General features: G+C 42.7%; 2 protein-coding genes and 1 long non-coding RNA gene across 3 annotated transcripts in view; 1 reads left to right on the forward strand and 2 right to left on the reverse strand.

Annotated features, from left to right (window-relative positions):
- STAT1 (signal transducer and activator of transcription 1) overlaps nucleotides 1-415 on the reverse strand; it is a 49,112-nt gene extending 48,697 nt beyond the window's left edge. Inside the window, exon 1 of the mRNA XM_053598327.1 lies at nucleotides 275-415. The gene's annotated coding sequence lies outside the window, so the exon portion shown is untranslated. The remainder of the gene's footprint in view (nucleotides 1-274) is intronic.
- Nucleotides 416-6,966: 6,551 nt separating this feature from the next.
- On the forward strand, nucleotides 6,967-16,206 carry LOC128590717 (uncharacterized). Its single transcript, XR_008381319.1, has 3 exons — nucleotides 6,967-7,239; nucleotides 12,506-12,588; nucleotides 16,075-16,206. It is a non-coding gene; the product is annotated as an uncharacterized LOC128590717 (long non-coding RNA).
- The window catches only part of STAT4 (signal transducer and activator of transcription 4), a 111,929-nt gene continuing 110,371 nt past the window's right edge, over nucleotides 15,058-16,615 (reverse strand). Inside the window, exon 23 of the mRNA XM_053598114.1 lies at nucleotides 15,058-16,270. Coding sequence (XP_053454089.1) covers nucleotides 16,099-16,270 — 172 coding nt within the window. The 3' untranslated portion in view covers nucleotides 15,058-16,098. The remainder of the gene's footprint in view (nucleotides 16,271-16,615) is intronic.

Here is a 16,615-nt window from a genome sequence, read left to right on the forward strand (position 1 = left end):
TACAAAAAAAAAAAAAAAAAAACTTCTTCTCTAATCTACACAAGTAACATTCAAAGCACATACATCTAAATACCTACCTTAGAACTCTTCAGGAATGGTCAGTTTTTTTTTTTTTTTTTTTTGCGTGTAATTACATTATTTTGGGATTTTTTTTCTTCAGGAACTAGACATCACTTTTAAATTCCACAAAGACATTAATCTCCATCCTTAAACATACATAGTTAAGATCCAAAGTCATCTACTCATTCATTTGTTAACATGAACATTTACCGACCTGCCACTTTGTAACCCAGTGAGAGGTTGAACTTCAACCGAAGCAGCAGCTACACACAGAGCTGTAGGCGCCGGGACTGTACAGGTTGCACGTACACAGTGCGAGCGTCTAAGCTAGACCGCTCTGGAGGATGGCATACAGGAAATTAAACTTTCTGCGAAAAAGAAGAAAAGAGGAGGTAAATGGGAAGGTTTAATGTCTTCTGGGGGCGGGGAGGAAGGAGGACAATTCTATTTCCCTGCTAGAACACTCTTGTAGGAGCAACCGTGCAGAGCGGTGCCATCACTGAGACAGGTGGCCCTGCTAGCACCTGGAATCTGCGGGACGCGTTCAACCTGGAGGTCATGGATTCACCAGTCAGCACTGAAAGCCAGTTCTCGCTCGGTCCCAGGGGCCTCAGTTCCGGCGTGTCCCTCCCCGGGCACCCAGAACCTCACGGCCACTCACTACGCGCGCAAGTCCGGAAGAGGTAGGCGGGGGCGCGACGGCGAAGCCTCTCGCAGGACACCTCAGTCCTGTCTGGGTTCTGACAGGAACTATCGTGAGGGGTTAACTAGGCTCTTCCGCAAACTCTGTGCGGAAATCGAAAGTCTCAGACTTGAGAAAAAGCAGCCCGCGGAGCCCAGCCTCCTTCCATCTCCACCAATCACCGGCGGCGGCCGCGCCCAGCCAATCAGACGCGGCTGTTCCACCGGCTCCGCCGCCTCCCCCAGCAGGCAGCTGCGCGGCTGAGGCCTCCCCGGGCTCCGGGCGGGGCCGGCAGGCCAGTGACCGGAAGTCGCGTGCTGCGGAGTGGTGGTTCGGTTTCCATATTTTACAGAACTAAAAGGAAGTTCTGTGTCTGCAGAGGCCACCTTGGAGATCCCGGCGTTAGCCCCATCCCTGGGAGCCCAGGCAGAGGCAGTTGGGGACGTTGTCGTTCCAGTTGCTCAGCTCCGTGGCGCTAAACCCAGAGGACGTTTTCCGTCCTGGCTTTACTCGACCACTCAGAAACGTTCGTACGGTTGACGCCTCCATTCTTAAAATTCTTTTTGTCTTGGTGAGGATGACATCTTCCTTGTTTCTCCCCTGCCTCCACCTCCACCGCCAGAGAGTCGTCAGGGCCCGGATCTCGGATTGTTTCTTTACGCTTCTCACACTGCTGTGACGACCTCGCCCACAGCTTCGATTTTTTTTCTAGATGGAGGGCTCCTAAAGGCATTATCTTCCACACTGCTTCTCAGAGCTTCACACCTCCATGTACTGCCTCACATGACGCTCCGCGTGGATGTTTGGGAATCTCTGCAAAATATGCTTAGAACCAAACTTACCCTCTTTCCCCTGAATCCTGCTCTTTTTCTAGAAACGGTGCATGCCAGCTTCCTGGGGGGTCATCTCTGACATTGCCTTTTCCCTCACACCTCAGGCCTTGTTGATTTTTTCTCCTAAATATTTTCCAAGTCTCATTTCCTTCTTGCCATCTCTTCTCTGCCCCACTTTCCCCTCATTTTTGGATTATTGCAGTAAATTCATAGTTGACCGTCTCACTTCAGCTCGTAGTCTTCTAATCCATTCTCCATACATCAGTTTGAGTAATTTTTTTTTTTTTTTTTTTTTTGTAGAGACAGAGTCTCACCTTACCGCCTTCAGTAGAGTGCCATGATGTACACAGGACTCACAGCAACCTCTAGCTCTTGGGCTTCCGCGATTCTCCTGCCTCAGCCTCCCAAGCAGCTGGGATTACAGGCACCTGCCACAACGCCCGGCTATTTTTTGGTTGCAGTTCAGCCGGGGCTGGGTTTGAACCCACCACCCTCGGTATATGGGGCTGGCGCCTTACTCACTGAGCCACAGGCACCACCCAGTTTGAGTAATTTTTTAAATTGTAAAACAGATTGTGTATCATTTGCCAACCTTTTGAAAAAAAAATCCTATGATGGCTTTTCTTTGCTCTTTTTAATAAAATTCAAATTTCTTAATACAGCCTATGAAGTCCCGGTTCCCCTCTTGGTTTGCCTAACCTCTTCTTGTGCCACTCTTTCCTTGGCTTACTTCAGTGTTTTAGTTCTTTGAATAAGCTGAAATCTTTCCCCAAACTCAGGGCTGCCTCACCAGCAGCCATGTGTTTGGAAAACCCCTGGAGCAAACATTTCTCTCCCCCATCTTCTGGCTAACTCATCTTGCAGGTTTTAATTTAAAATCTCAGTTTAAACATCATATTCTCACGTGGGCATTGCTGAGGCCAGACTAGGTTAGATCTTCTTAGAATATGCCCATAAAACCAATTGGTTCCTTCAAGTAGATGGGATTTGAGTCAAGCCTTGAATGGTAAGGCAACTGCATCAGCGAAGATTCTAAATAATACCCCAGGGATAGGTGTATATGTGTGTGTTACAGTTTTTTATGTTTTTTTCCACATCTCTGTGCTCTGCCTTCTTGTCATACATGCACCCTCAGAAAGACAGTATTGAGTTGGTGATAGCAAAGATTCTGGTACCAATGTAGCAATGAAACCAGCCTTCTGTGCAAAGAGATGTCAGTCCACCAGAAAGGGCTCTTAGTAACCTATACTGAGGACCAAGACAAGGTTTTATTGTTATCTTAGAAAAATGCTGACTCTAAGAAGCATAGATATTATAACATGTTAAAAATATTTTCTTTCTGGTACTATGAAACTTGCATGGAGAATAGCTTCAATATTGATGAAGGAATTAAATAATCCTAACATCTACAAATAGGATAATGTGGCACTCCAAATCCTGATTTGTATCATCAAGTTCTCTGGATGCATCTTTCCCTATGTTTTATCCTCTTGTTTTACCATCACTGACGATAACCTATTGTAGTCCTTGTCACTTCAGAACTGGAATGCTCTGATGGACTTTAGGTAGACTACCTGTTTCCTGTCTCTCCCCTCCTCTATATTTGGCAGATTAAATCCCCCCAAACACCAGATCAGTACGGCCATTCTCTGGCAGAAAGGCTTAACAACTCTCCTTGCATTTATGGCAAACACAGACTGCTAGTCTGGATTCTCCACAAAATGTCCCTCCCGTATTTCCAACCTTATCTCCCATTATCCAATTACCCAACTGAAATGTCTAGTTCCAGCCCTCTCCTTCTCACCCTGTGCTTCTAATTCTGGCCCTTTGCATATAATAAATGGCAAGTCCTGTGCCTTACTGTCTTCACTTACCAAATTCTTATCTGACTTTTTAAAGCTCAGCCCAAATCCAATATTCTCTTTTTAACCAGCTCAATCTGTAGCCATCAACCTTGTCTCTGAACTAATAAATGTGTCTCTACTTATTCTGGCAATAACCACACACTCCCTTATATTATGGTTTTTGAAGTGTCCAAAGCTTAGCCCTCCAAGATTCTAAGTTCCTAGAGAACAAACTCTGTATTTTATGTGTTACTATTTAACATATTAGCTGCTTTTTTTTTTTTTGTAGAGACAGAGTCTCACTCTATGGCCCTCGGGCAGAGTGCCGTGGCCTCACACAGCTCACAGCAACCTCCAACTCCTGGGCTCAAGCGATTCTCTTGCCTCAGCCTCCCGAGCAGCTGGGACTACAGGCGCCCGCCACAACGCCCAGCTATTTTTTTTTTTGGCTGCAGTTTGGCCGGGGCCGGGTTTGAACCCGCCACCCTCGGTATATGGGGCCGGCGCCCTACCAACTGAGCCACAGGCGCCGCCCGCATATTAGCTGCTTTAAAAAGCAAAGCAGGGCGGTGCCTGTGGCTCAGTCGGCAGGGCGCCGGCCCATATACCGAGGGTGGCGGGTTCAAACCCAGCCCCAGCTGAACTGCAACCAAAAAATAGCTGGGTGTTGTGGCGGGCGCCTGTAGTCCCAGCTATTCGGGAGGCTGAGGCAAGAGAATCGCTTAAGCCCAGGAGTTGGAGGTTGCTGTGAGCTATGTGATGCCATGGCACTCTACCGAGGGCCATAAAGTGAGACTGTCTCTACAAAAAAATAAATAAATATAAAAAAATAAAAAGCAAACCAATAAAACAAAACAAAAACCTAGATATCCAGAAATTGACAGATTCAAATGTGTGACGGTCACCTTATAACAGCTTAGAAAGCTATATCTCTCCCATCAATGATGTCAAATTTGCAAGAAATACAAAACTGGAAGAAATAGCTAATACCATGTTTAGTAGATGTATTATTTTCAAGTGTTTTTCTTTCCCTTCTCACCTCTTATCTTGTTCACTGAGGGTAGAGTATACCTCTCCACATGCTGACTCTGGGCTTGGCCATGTAACTTGCACTGGCTAAAGGAATGTGAACAATTACAATGTACACACCATTTAATATGAAATTTAGCATGTTCTTTGCAACCAGCTTGTCCTTGTGTGTTCCTTGCCTGTGCCAGGAGATGGCATGCCCCAGGTAGCCATTGGCTAAGTCAAAAGTTTAAACTATCTTAACAGGCTAGAATGCTGCTGGGCTGAAACTAACTGGATAAAATTTAAAGCAATAGATGCAAAAACTTGCATTGTATTTAAAAGAAAAAGGAACAAGTGACAGGGTACGCTTTGCTAGTAGTAATCAATTAGAAATAGCAGATAAGATTAAATTTACTATTTGCTATACCTGAACTAGGAAAGTTAAGAATGAGGAGTCTGGAAAACACATGATATGATGAGTAATTGAAAGCAATAGAGTAACCTATAAATTCACATGATGTTATTACATTGGAAAGACTAAAATCATTCCCACTTTAGAGGAAAATTATTTTTGCTAGAAGAAAAGGAGACCCTTTCTTTTATCCTTAATCGCCCAGTTGCATGTATTTCATTAATCATACCTACCCTGTTGCACACAGCACTTAAAGGAACATATTATAGAAATATCTACAATGATGAGAAATATAAAGAATACAATGCAGCCTACAATCCAAGGCAAAAAGATATTATCAATTATGTAAGTCTCATTATATGAAATTAGCAAGGATCTCCTGGTAAATTATTTTCAATAATGGCTACATTATTCCCTTCTCTGTTATCTATAGCCTTCTGCAATTTGACAATAGCTTCTTCTAGCAAAAGGTGGGGACTATTTACCCATTCCTTGAATCCAGGCTGTCTTGTGACTTGTTTCCACAATATTATGCAGCAGATGTGACATTGTGTCATTTAGAGACTAGGTTTTAAGAAGAAGTTCACTAGGTTTGTGAACTCCACTTTCAGAACCCAATTCATCCTCCATGAGAAGTCAGGTCAATGCAGTTGTCTAAATGTAGGCCTCAGATAATGTGAGAGACCCCAGGAAAGATAAAGTAGGCTTCACCCAAATGGGCTGAACTGCTCAGCCTACCTGAGACTCAACAAACAATGATAGTTGGTGATGGTTTTACCCCACTGAATTTTGGGAATAGTTTGGCTTTGTTATGTAGCAATAGATCACTGAAATAGATCTTATTGGGGGAAGCAAAGCATCGTACAACTGAATTCTAAAACAGAATTTTTCAAGTGGAACCTGGCCATTGCTCTTCCCTCACCATGGGTATTTCACCTGAGGTTTCTCAACCCCTAGGAGAACTTTGTGTCTTCACCACAGCCCCATAAAAACACTACAGGTTGTTTCTTTCCAGCCTGATCTATTTCAAATGGCAGCTACAAATCCAATGACCAAATCTGTAGTAATACAAACTTAGAGGCTTTCCCTCTCCTCTTGGCTATCATATTGCATTTTGCCCCATTTTTCTAATGTTGGTAGTAATGGTGTAACCTAAATGTCTGACAGTAGGAATTTCTAAAAATACCAAAGCCTCCTCAGCCTTTTCCCTTTTCTACTGTAAACCCTGCTACTATGCAACCCTGAGAATGTCACTTCTTCAATATAAGCCTCTATTTGCTCATCTGTAAAACAGAATTGAAATGAAGGATTTCTGAAATTCCTTGTGTTTTCTCCATGTGAGTTTTTTGTGTATTTTATTCTCAGTTAATAAGTACAGGCGGCCTCCTACATAGCAGCTAATTAAAATACAGGGGTACCTATCAAGGTTTGAACAAAACTGTAATATGGTCAGTCATGACATACTTCATCCTATTATGGGGGAAAGCTATGAGTGCTTTTAGGAAAATGACCACAAGCAAGCAAGCTGCGTTCTTTACATATCTAAAAGCGGCACATTGACTAGAATTCTATTGACAAATATAATGTGGAGAACATAATCCTTTTTTAGAAGTTTTGACTATATTCTTGGAATTAGAAATTACTATAAGGCAATGACCAGATATTTATGCACAAGAGTGTTCACTGCAGCTTCATTTATAATACTGAAAAATAAAAAACAACCTATTTTTCCAATTGACAAATCAAAACACAATTCATATAAAAGAATATCAACATTATGCTTTCAATAATTATATTATCATATCGGAAGATATCCATGTATAAAGTTAAATGAAAATGGATAGAAAACAGACTGTATTATCCTATTATTGTAATGACATAGAAATGTAAATAAATGGAAACAGAAAGGAGGAAAATATAATAAAATGTTTCTGGGTGGTAAACTGCTTCTATATAATATTGTTAAATGTCTACCAAGAGCACTATTGCCTTCGTAGTCAAACCCGCTCGCTGACACTTCGGGTCCCGGAAGGCCGCGCGGACCCGCGCAGGACAGGCCCTCTCAGGTTGCGCGGTGCGGTTTGGAAAGTTTCCAAAACAGCCAGCTGGCGCGCGGCGGGAGGGACGCGACTGCTCGGAAGAGCCGCCCCACGTGCTTTCGGGGAAACAGCCCGGGAGCGAGAAAGAGTAGGATTGAGGGGAAATCGAAAACAGTCGGAGGCTGAGAGAGCAGCACGCAGGCGCGGCTTGGGGCTTTCCAGCTGCCCGCACGCCATCCTCCTCTCCGCGTGGCTCCATCCCAGCGCGCGCGGTCGCGGGGGACCCCCTACCTGCCGGCGCGACCGCGTCCTGCTGGCTAGAGTGCTGCCCTTGCGCAAGACAAAGGGCAGGGGCGGGGTGCGTGCTGGTAAACTTTGGGGAAGGGGTAGCATTTCCTAGTTTCTGTACTTGAGGTGGTGGAAGCCTTAGCCGTTTTTTGTCCACGTTTGTCTGGAAGTAGCTTTTATCCCCATTCGCTTCGCCAGCTACACAGTCTGCCCACACGCTAACTCAGAACTTGCCTGTCACCCAGCTTGAGTGGCTGACCTTAAGCCACGGTTGGGGGTGAGGAGCCGTCTGTTCCGCTGTCCTTTTGCTAGATCTGCCAGGGTCATGCTTCTTTTTTCTGGGGTCTTCTAGACCCCTGCTTTCTCAGTTGTGTGGGCGATTATATTGGGAGGAATGTGAGAGATGCAATGGAGAGAATTGCTTAGTCGCGGGGCAATGATTTCCCATGTCCAACTGTCCCAGAAAGAATAGTTTAAGCCCTGCCTGCTGTTTTTGTGACTTACAGTATTGAAAGGTTCTGGGAGGGACAGAGACCAGGTTTCACCTACTCTTAAGTGGCTTTTTCATCTTAGGGGGAACCAGGCACCCAGCCAGGATGTCCAGTGTGGGAGGGGCCCACACCCTCTGGGCTCTTGTGAGAGTGAGGACCAGACCTGTGGCTGCACACGAACATGACCCTAATGTGCAGTGTACATAAATCCCACACTGAGTATGGGCACTTTTTTGCCCTGTTAGGAGGAAAACAGAGAACCAGATATCTAATTTGCAGGGCCTAGTGCAAAAAGAAAATATGGGGTCCCTTATTCAAAACTGAGAATTTCAAGAAGGCAACAGGAAAGCATTAAACCATGCATTTGGTGCGCTTCTCAGTGTTCTGCCCTGTGGAAGCCAACTCTAGGTGGAGAATTCGAGGACATTTCGTCTGTAGCAACCTTGTTAAATGTCCACTTAAAACAAATGAAAATTCAAGATGTAATGAAGAAAATGTCCTGGGCAAGATAAGGACCACCCAATCAAATTAGAATTTCAAAAAGAAGTCTTTTATTAACTGTGGGGCTGTCTCAGCAAAGTTTGATGCAGACTAAGTGAGAGAGCATTGAGGGGTCTGAAGTTGGGGTTTTTCTAGTCTGAAATTTGGCAAAGGGCCAAATAGGTGGTCTGAAAGTTAGCAAAAAGAAAGTTGGCAAAAGAGGCAAAAAGCGAGCATGGGGTCATGATGACCCCTTTTACAGAAGTGAACCTTGCAATTTAGCACACTAGCAGATAGGTAACATAAAAGTCACATAAAGCAGATCTGGCAATTAGCAAATAAGTAAAACAATTCATCACAGCACTTAGCTTGTTAACCCTCATCATAACAGTACTTGGCCCATTCGTTCTTATCTTGTCCTGTTCCGGCCCGATCCGGACCAATCTAAAAGTAATGGTGCCTGTCATCATTTCAAAGTTACAGTATTCTCATCTTTTATCCTACACAGCCCCCCTGGTGCAGGTTGGTAGCAGGCAGTATCCATCTTATGGGGGTGATGAGGCAGCTGGCACCCTGAGGCTGTTGGAACCCATCTCGAAACAAGTTCTGTAACACCACCTCCCTGCTTAAAAGCTTCTGCTGGCTTCTAGTAGCATTTATTTATTTATTTTATTTTATTTATTTTTTTGAGACAGAGCCTTCCTCCTCTGAGATTCTATGAGAATTAAACCTAGTGCCCCCAAGACATTGGTGGAATGAATTACCTTCTCTCCTGTATATCTAGAATAGCATGACATATATACCATGCTTGGCAGAACTGAGAAAATAGTCAAGCTCAGGTAAGCAACCCTGGTGGAGAAAGGCATGCCTGATGCAAAGTAGTCTTCAAACATATTGAGAGTGGCGCCTGTGGCTCAGTGAGTAGGACACTGGCCCCATATACCGAGGGTGGCCAGTTCAAACCCAGCCCTGGCCAAACTGCAACAAAAAAAATATCCGGGTATTGTGTATAGGTGCCTGTAGTCCCAGCTACTCAGGAGGCTAAGGCAAGAGAATCACCTAAACCCAAGAGCTGGAGGTTGCTGTGAGCTGTGATGCCATGTTACTCTGTTACCAAGGACAAGAAAGTGAGACTCTCTCTAAAAACAATATATATATATATGTATATATATGTGTGTGTGTGTGTGTGTGTGTGTGTGTGTGTATTTTTTTAGGGAATGAATAAGAACATCATTGACCAACATTGGGATCAAGAGGCACAGGTTAATTCAGACCTCAGCAGTAAGATGGATTTAGCCACAATCAAGGAGGAAGAGAATAATAAGCATGTGTGTTCTGAAACAGTTCTCTTAAAGAGTTTTTATGAGGATGCCATTTCTTCACACCCTTCCAACCTCTGCCCTCTGAATGGCCTCTAGAGTTCTTTCCATCTGTGGCAGTCTGGGAGACTTCTAAGAGGATGAAGCTCAGGAGTAATAATGTCTATGAATTTAATGAAGAAGTCATCAAGGGAAAATTTCAGGAACACTTGGTGGGCAGATGTCCGGGATGTTATGCATGAGATGATCAGTGAAACATTAGCTAATAAACACAGTTCTAGATCATTTTTATGGAACTTACAAGTTAAGGGTAAGGTGAAGTAGAGAGGAGGTCTATGTGGTGTGCTCAAAAGCAAGTGTGTTTGGGTTAATCAGGGTGAAATATAATATTGGGGATTATTTCATGATTTTAGAGTTTGGAAGCGTCATAAAAAATTGTAGATTTGTTTTGCAGGTAGACCAAGGAGCAAAAAAAGAGGGAACTAATCATTATTCTATATGTGTTCAAACACTAACTCATTAACAAATATTAAGGTCCAGATTGTTCTAGATCCTAGGAATATACCTGTGAGCAAGGCTGTCTTGGTCCCTGTGCACACAGAGCTTGTTTAGAGTCTGCTGAAGACGACAGATGAGTGCTTTTACACCAAAAGCAATAGCCACTGTGCTGGGAGGTCCAGAATATGTAGAAGGCATGGTGTGAGCTGAGCCATTCTTGCTCACATGTGCATATGTGTGTGTGCATGCAATTGTATTTGCGTTTTGGCAGAAGCCTGAAGGATGTGGGGATGTTATCCAGGTGAAGGGGTAGATAGGACAGACTTGGAGAATGAGAGGATGCAACAGAGTGAGGTGAGAGTAAGCATGGGCCATCAAAGAAACTGAAAGTAGTTCAGTCTTGTGTGTTTTTGACAATATGTGACTTTGAAAAAGGCTGTTGATAATTATGGTCTTTATCATAATTGTGATTGTGAACTACTTTCTTGTGCCACAGACCCCTTTAGTTAGTTGACAAAACCTATGAACTCCTTTAAAAAGTAATGTTTTTAGTTGAATAAGAAAAAATGCATGATTAAAAAGGAAATCAATTATATCGAGATACATACATCAAACCAAATTTGTGATATAGTAATTAAGTACTTCTTTTCCAATGACATTAAATAATAGGATCTAGCAGTGAGTCTAATTAATGCAATTGTTTTTAGCACATACAATATTGTGAGATAACTATAACATTGTGATATAAGTGGATGTGGAATATGGTTTTCTGCCCTCATTCATAGGAGGACATTTTAAACTTTAATTAGAAGTTAGTGGAAAGAAAACTGTAGCTTTTGTCTGTAATCTTAGCACTATGGGAGGCTGAGGCAGGAGGATTGCTTACACCCTGGAATTTGAGGTTGCTGTGAGCTAGGCTGATGCCACAGCACTCTAGCCCAGGGCAGCAGAGTGAGACTCTATCTCAAAAATAAATAAAATTTAAAAAAAACAAAACGAAAAAAAAATCTATAGCTTTTGCCATCTAAATCCATAACCTCTCTGAATTGAGTCCATACTTTCTAGGTCAGTAAAACTGCTAAGAATTCCAAGATTTTAAGCAGGGAGTGAAATGACTCCATTTATTTTAAATAGAGCCCTGTATCTACATATGAAGCTGCATAAAATTATTTGTACTTATTGTAAGGATGTTGCAGAGAATGTCCTCAGTGTGTTTTTATAGCATCCTCTCTGTGAGGACTGTGGCAGCAAAGTTGTATTTTATAGTAAGTGGTGGTTACACACCTGTATGGGTTTGTCAGAGTTCATAGACTGGCACATCCCAAAAGGATAAATTTTTCTGTGTGTAAATTATTCCCCAATAACCCAGACTTTATTTTTATTTATTTATTTATTGTTGTTTTTGCAGTTTTGGGCCGGGGCTAGGCTTGAACCCACAACCCTTGGCATATGGGGCCGGCACCCTACTCCTTGAGCCACAGGCGCTGCCCATAAGCCAGACTTTAAAACCTGAAATCAGTTAAATCAGTAAATGTTCATGGTTAATGTAGAAAAATGTCTGTGCTCTGTGTCAGAAATTGAAGCATGTGTGCATAGAGGCCAATTTGCTAAGTCTGGACCATGTATATCCATTGCTAGAGTAGAGTGCTAGGATGGCTTGACCCTTAATTCTGTTTCTTTACTGCAGGAGTTCATGGGCCTCCTGAACTATGTGAGGGAGCGAAAAATCTCTTGAGTATGCCAGAGATGTATTCATCCTTTGTATTTCTTTGGTGGGGGTGTCTTCCTTGCTACCTGAGACTTTGATGAAATGAACTGGCCAATTGTCTTCTTTCAGCATTTATTTAATATAAAGGCATTAATATTCAGTAGAATCAATTGATTAAAATGATTTTTTACATTAAAAAAATTGAAAAGGGATTAGCATAATGTATGATATATCTATGATTGATGAGTGAGGGGAAAGTAAAAATGTAATTAATATTTGGAAACAATCTTTTTTTGGTTTCATTAAATGCTGCTGATTTGCTATCAATAGTTGGTTATGGACGAACTGTTTGTATCCCCTCATTCATATGTTGAATTGCTAATGCCCAATGCGATAGTACTAAGGAGGTAGAGCCCTTAGGAGGTACACAAGTCATGCTCAGGAATAGGGCTAGTGCCCTTACAAAGAGACTCCAGGTAGCTCTCTAGCTGTCATTCCACTGTGGGAGGACAAGAGAAATTGACAGTTTGAAACACTAAAGAGAGCCTGAACATACTGGCATCCTGATCTTGCACTTCCAGCCTCCAGAATCATGATAAATTTCTGTTGTTATTAAGCCACCCAGTCTATGGTAGTTCGTTATAGCAACCTGAACTAAGTCATTGTTGGCACAAACAAATATTCTGGGGTAGGATTTGGTGGAAACATGGTATAAAGTCCCTTCCTATTATATTTCCTGCTTGTGTGGCACATTTTATCTTGGACTAAGTGGGTATCTCTAGGAATCCCCTAACAAAATCCCATTACCCCCTGCAATGGTTTGAATGTTTGTACTTCCAGATCTCAATGTTGAAATATGATCTGAATGTTTGGGTCATGGTGGTGGATCTCTCACAAATAGACTAATACCCGTTGGACAGAGGGTAAGTGAGTTTTGCTTCTATCAGTTTCTGTGAGAACTGGTTGCTAAAAAGAACCTGGCACATTCTCTCTCTCTCTCTCTCTCTCTCTCTCTCTGTGTGTGTGTGTGTGTATGTGTGTGTGAGATCTCTACATATGCCGGCTTCCTTTTACCTTCCATCGTGAATGGAAGTGACCTAAAGCCATTACCAGATGCAAATGCTGGTGCCATGCCTCTTTACAGTTTGCAGGACTGTGAGCCCAGCCTCAGGTATACCTTTAGAGCAGTAAAAAACAGACTATGACAGAAAATTGGTACTGAGGTCTGGGGTATTATTATTAATAAAAGATACCTGAAAATGTGGAAGCAGCTTTGGAAGTAACTAATGGGCAGAGGGCATAAAAGTTTGAAGGACTCAGAACAAGACAAGAAGATTAGGAAAAATTTGGAACTTCTTAGAGATGTTTAAGTGGTTGTGACCAAAATGCTGATAGACATATAGACAGTAAAGGCTAAGGTGGAGCCTAATGAAGTCTCACATGGAAATGAGGAACTTACTAGGAACTAAAGCAAACGGCAAACTTCACCCTTGTTACCCTGTTGCAGAGAACTTGGCTGCATTGTGCTCCTTTCCTGGGGGCTTTGTGGGAAGACTGAACTTAAGTGTGATGATTGAGGGTATCAGGTAGAAGAAATTTCTAAGCAGAAAAGTACTCAGGAAGTGATGTGGCTATTTTTAACAGCTTATGCTGAATTATGGGAGCAAAGAAATGATCTAAAAATGGGATTTATAATCAAAAGGGAAGAAGGATAAAAAAATTTGGAAAATTTACAGCCTGGTCGTGTGGTAGGGAAGGAAATAGCATTTTTAGGTAAGGAATTTAAGGGTATAAGGAATCTAATGGAGCTGTGGAGGAACCACTTGGGAAAGAGATTAGCATAACTAAAAGGGAGTCTGGTGCTAATAGTCAAGACAGGGGGATAAAGGCCCAAAGGCATTGCAGAAATCTTTGAGACTGCTCTCTCTAGTGCATCCTTTAGTCCCAGAGGCCTAGGAGGACAGAATAGTTTGGGGACACAGGCCTGGGTCACCACTGCCCTATGCCACCTCAGGATGCTGCTTCTCAAGTCCCAGCTGCTCCAGCAGGAGCACCTGAAGCTCAGAGGATCCCAGTGGTCCCAACTCCAGAGGACATAATCCATGAGCCTTGGTGGCATCAACCTGGTAGCTTCTACCTAGATTTCAGAGGATGTATGGGGAAGCTCAGGTGCCCAGGCAAAGGTCTGCTGCAGAGGCAGAGCTGCCACAGAGAGTCGCCACCAGGGAGTGTCTAAGTGCAGCTGTAGGAGTGGGGCTGCCATGGGGACCCAAGAATTACAGTAACCAACACTGTTCATCCTTGGCCTGGAAAAGCCAGAGAAATCCAGTGAGATCAGCAACATGGGCTATGCCCAGCAAAGCCACTGGGGTGGGGCAGCCCCAGCCCTTGGGAACCACCTACCCCTCCCACTAGCGTGCCCAGGATGTGCCACAAGGAGTCAAGGATTATTTTGGAGCTTTAAGATTTAAGGTATGTCCTTCCAGGTTTTAGACTTGTGTGATGACTGCTACCCCTTTTTGACCAATTCCCTTTTGCAATAGAAATGTTTGCCCACTGCCTGTACAAACTTTGTATATTGGAGGTTAGTAATTCCTAGCTAGAAGGAACTTGCCTTGAGTCTCCGATGAGACCATGTTGACACAGCAATAAAGAGGCTTCATAATTCAACCCTGCACACCCTGTTGATTGCTGCTGTTAATGCCTTACCATTACTTCCAACTGAGACCTACTGTAATCACTCTTACCTGCTAGGACTCACCACCATTGACTGGCTTAGAGGGCTCTTCCCTTAAGCCTTAGACCTTATACACTTATACCTTCTAAAGCCAAAATCATAAATAACACCAGAGAAATACAATCAGAAATAAAACAAACAGATGCACGTAAATCTTCTGTTAATATTGTTATTAACGCTGGTTTCTCAAAGTTGTCTCATCTTGAAAGTTGTTCTGAAGCTTTAGTTTTTAGCATCTTAATTACAATATTCCCAATTGGGGTGGGTGGGAGTGCTGGGTGCCAGGCCAGTGAAAAGAAAGCTTCAGATTTCAACCATTTCCCGGAAACCTGTATTTACAAAGCTGAAGAAATTAGATATTGTCCTTGGCAAAGACTAGTCTTTAAAGGTTTTCATCTGCTTCCTTCTTTGGAGTATCAGAGTTTATCCTGTCATTCAGCAGAATATGGAGACTTCATCTAAAATTGAAAATGAAAATGATCTTTGAGGAAAATCCTATTTTGCAAATAAATCATTATTTCTCGGATAGATAAATATCCTCTTATCTACTAAATGCTCCACAATCTATCAATTATTAAGTATTTACAAAAGTAATTGGGAGTAGACCAGTCTAAAATAAAAGGCAACTTTCAAGTGGATAGAGAAGTGTTTAAAAGAAAAGGCCTATTCATCCTAACAAAAACAATGAGGAAATGGTGCAAAACGTAGCAAAAGTTCAGCTAGATATAAATAACTTAAGGATTTCAGGGCAATTAACATTGGAATAAATCATCAAAGGAAAGTATGAATTTTCTATCCCTGGAAATCTTTAAGAGAAGGACTAAAATCCATTTGATTTATAGCCACATAGAAATCTTTTGGGGCTTAGGAACCTTCTAGGTTTCTGTTATTCTGGTGTATGCTCAGTTTCATATAAATTGGAGGTTTGAAGCTCTTGATGGTATTGGGGGACAAGAATCTAAATAACATTACATTAAAGATTTTGGCCAGGAATAGTGGCTCATGGGCCTATAATCCCAACACTTTGGGAGGCCAAGGCAGGAAGATTGCTTGCAGCCAGGAGTTAAAGACCAGCCTGAACAAAAATACAAAAATTAACTGGATGTGGTGGCTCACACCTGTAGTCCCAGCTACTAGGGAAGCTGGGGTGGGAGGATCGCTTGAGCCCAGGAGTTTGAAGTTGCTCCAAGCTATAAAGATGCCACTGCACTCTATAGCTGGGGAGACAGAGGGAGAACTTTTCTCAAAAAAAAAAAAAAAAAAAGAAAGAAAAAAAAACTATCGTGCTGCTATTGATTGTTATTTATATAGTACTCGAAGAGACTCCAGATTCTAGTAGTACAGGTAACAAGAAAAGTTAGAAACTGTGGTGCTTGATCTGTTAAATAGATATTAAACTAAGTTTGTAAATACTGACTGCTAAATGTTGTTTGCTGGAGAGAGTGGTGGGGACTGAAGGGCCGGGGTAGAAGCAGGGACAGAGTTGCTGATGGGTATGGGAAGACTTTGCCTTCTGCTGGTTTTTGATGGAAGGAACTAAAAGCAGTTCAAGTAAACACAGGTGTCTTGTCCATAGCAGGAGCAGCACACAGGACCATACAGACGCCCCCCAACCCCACCCCCGTGTTATGTTCATGAATTGCTTCAGTAAACATGCTTTATCCCTACCCAGGCAGTACTCCAGCCCCATTGATTCTCACACCGCCTTTGCTTCGTTGGACATGCCCGTGACCCACAATGGAAAAGAAAGGGAACATACTGCAGTTTCAATTGTTGTGGGACTCAGGTTTTCTCTCAGCACTGCATATACACTTGGAGACATAGGAAGAAGGTCTGATGGAGAATGTGGCTCACATGAATCACTTCGGCTAGAAGAGGAAAATATTGAAAAGGATTAGAGAATAATAGCCCATGGTGACTTACTATATCAGGAGCTCCTTTCTAGGGCTTCGTTTATGGACACTGAGCTGTCTAATTCATCATTTCCTATCAGAGCACTCAACCCACTGTGCAATAGCTGGTACATAAAAGGGCACCTTTATAATTCCAGTCATAACACGTTGTGTAAGTGTGCCCCGGAGATGAGCTTTATGTATACCAGGAAGTGGGACCTTGAGCATTAAAATGCTGTATTCTCAGTGGGATGTATTGTGCTTTACCCTTAAGTCTTCTATAGGAAAGGTTTTTGGAAAAAAAAATTCAATAATAAATAT

The sequence above is a fragment of the Nycticebus coucang genome, chromosome 7 (assembly GCF_027406575.1).
Source record: "Nycticebus coucang isolate mNycCou1 chromosome 7, mNycCou1.pri, whole genome shotgun sequence".
NCBI classification, from domain to species: domain Eukaryota; kingdom Metazoa; phylum Chordata; class Mammalia; order Primates; family Lorisidae; genus Nycticebus; species Nycticebus coucang.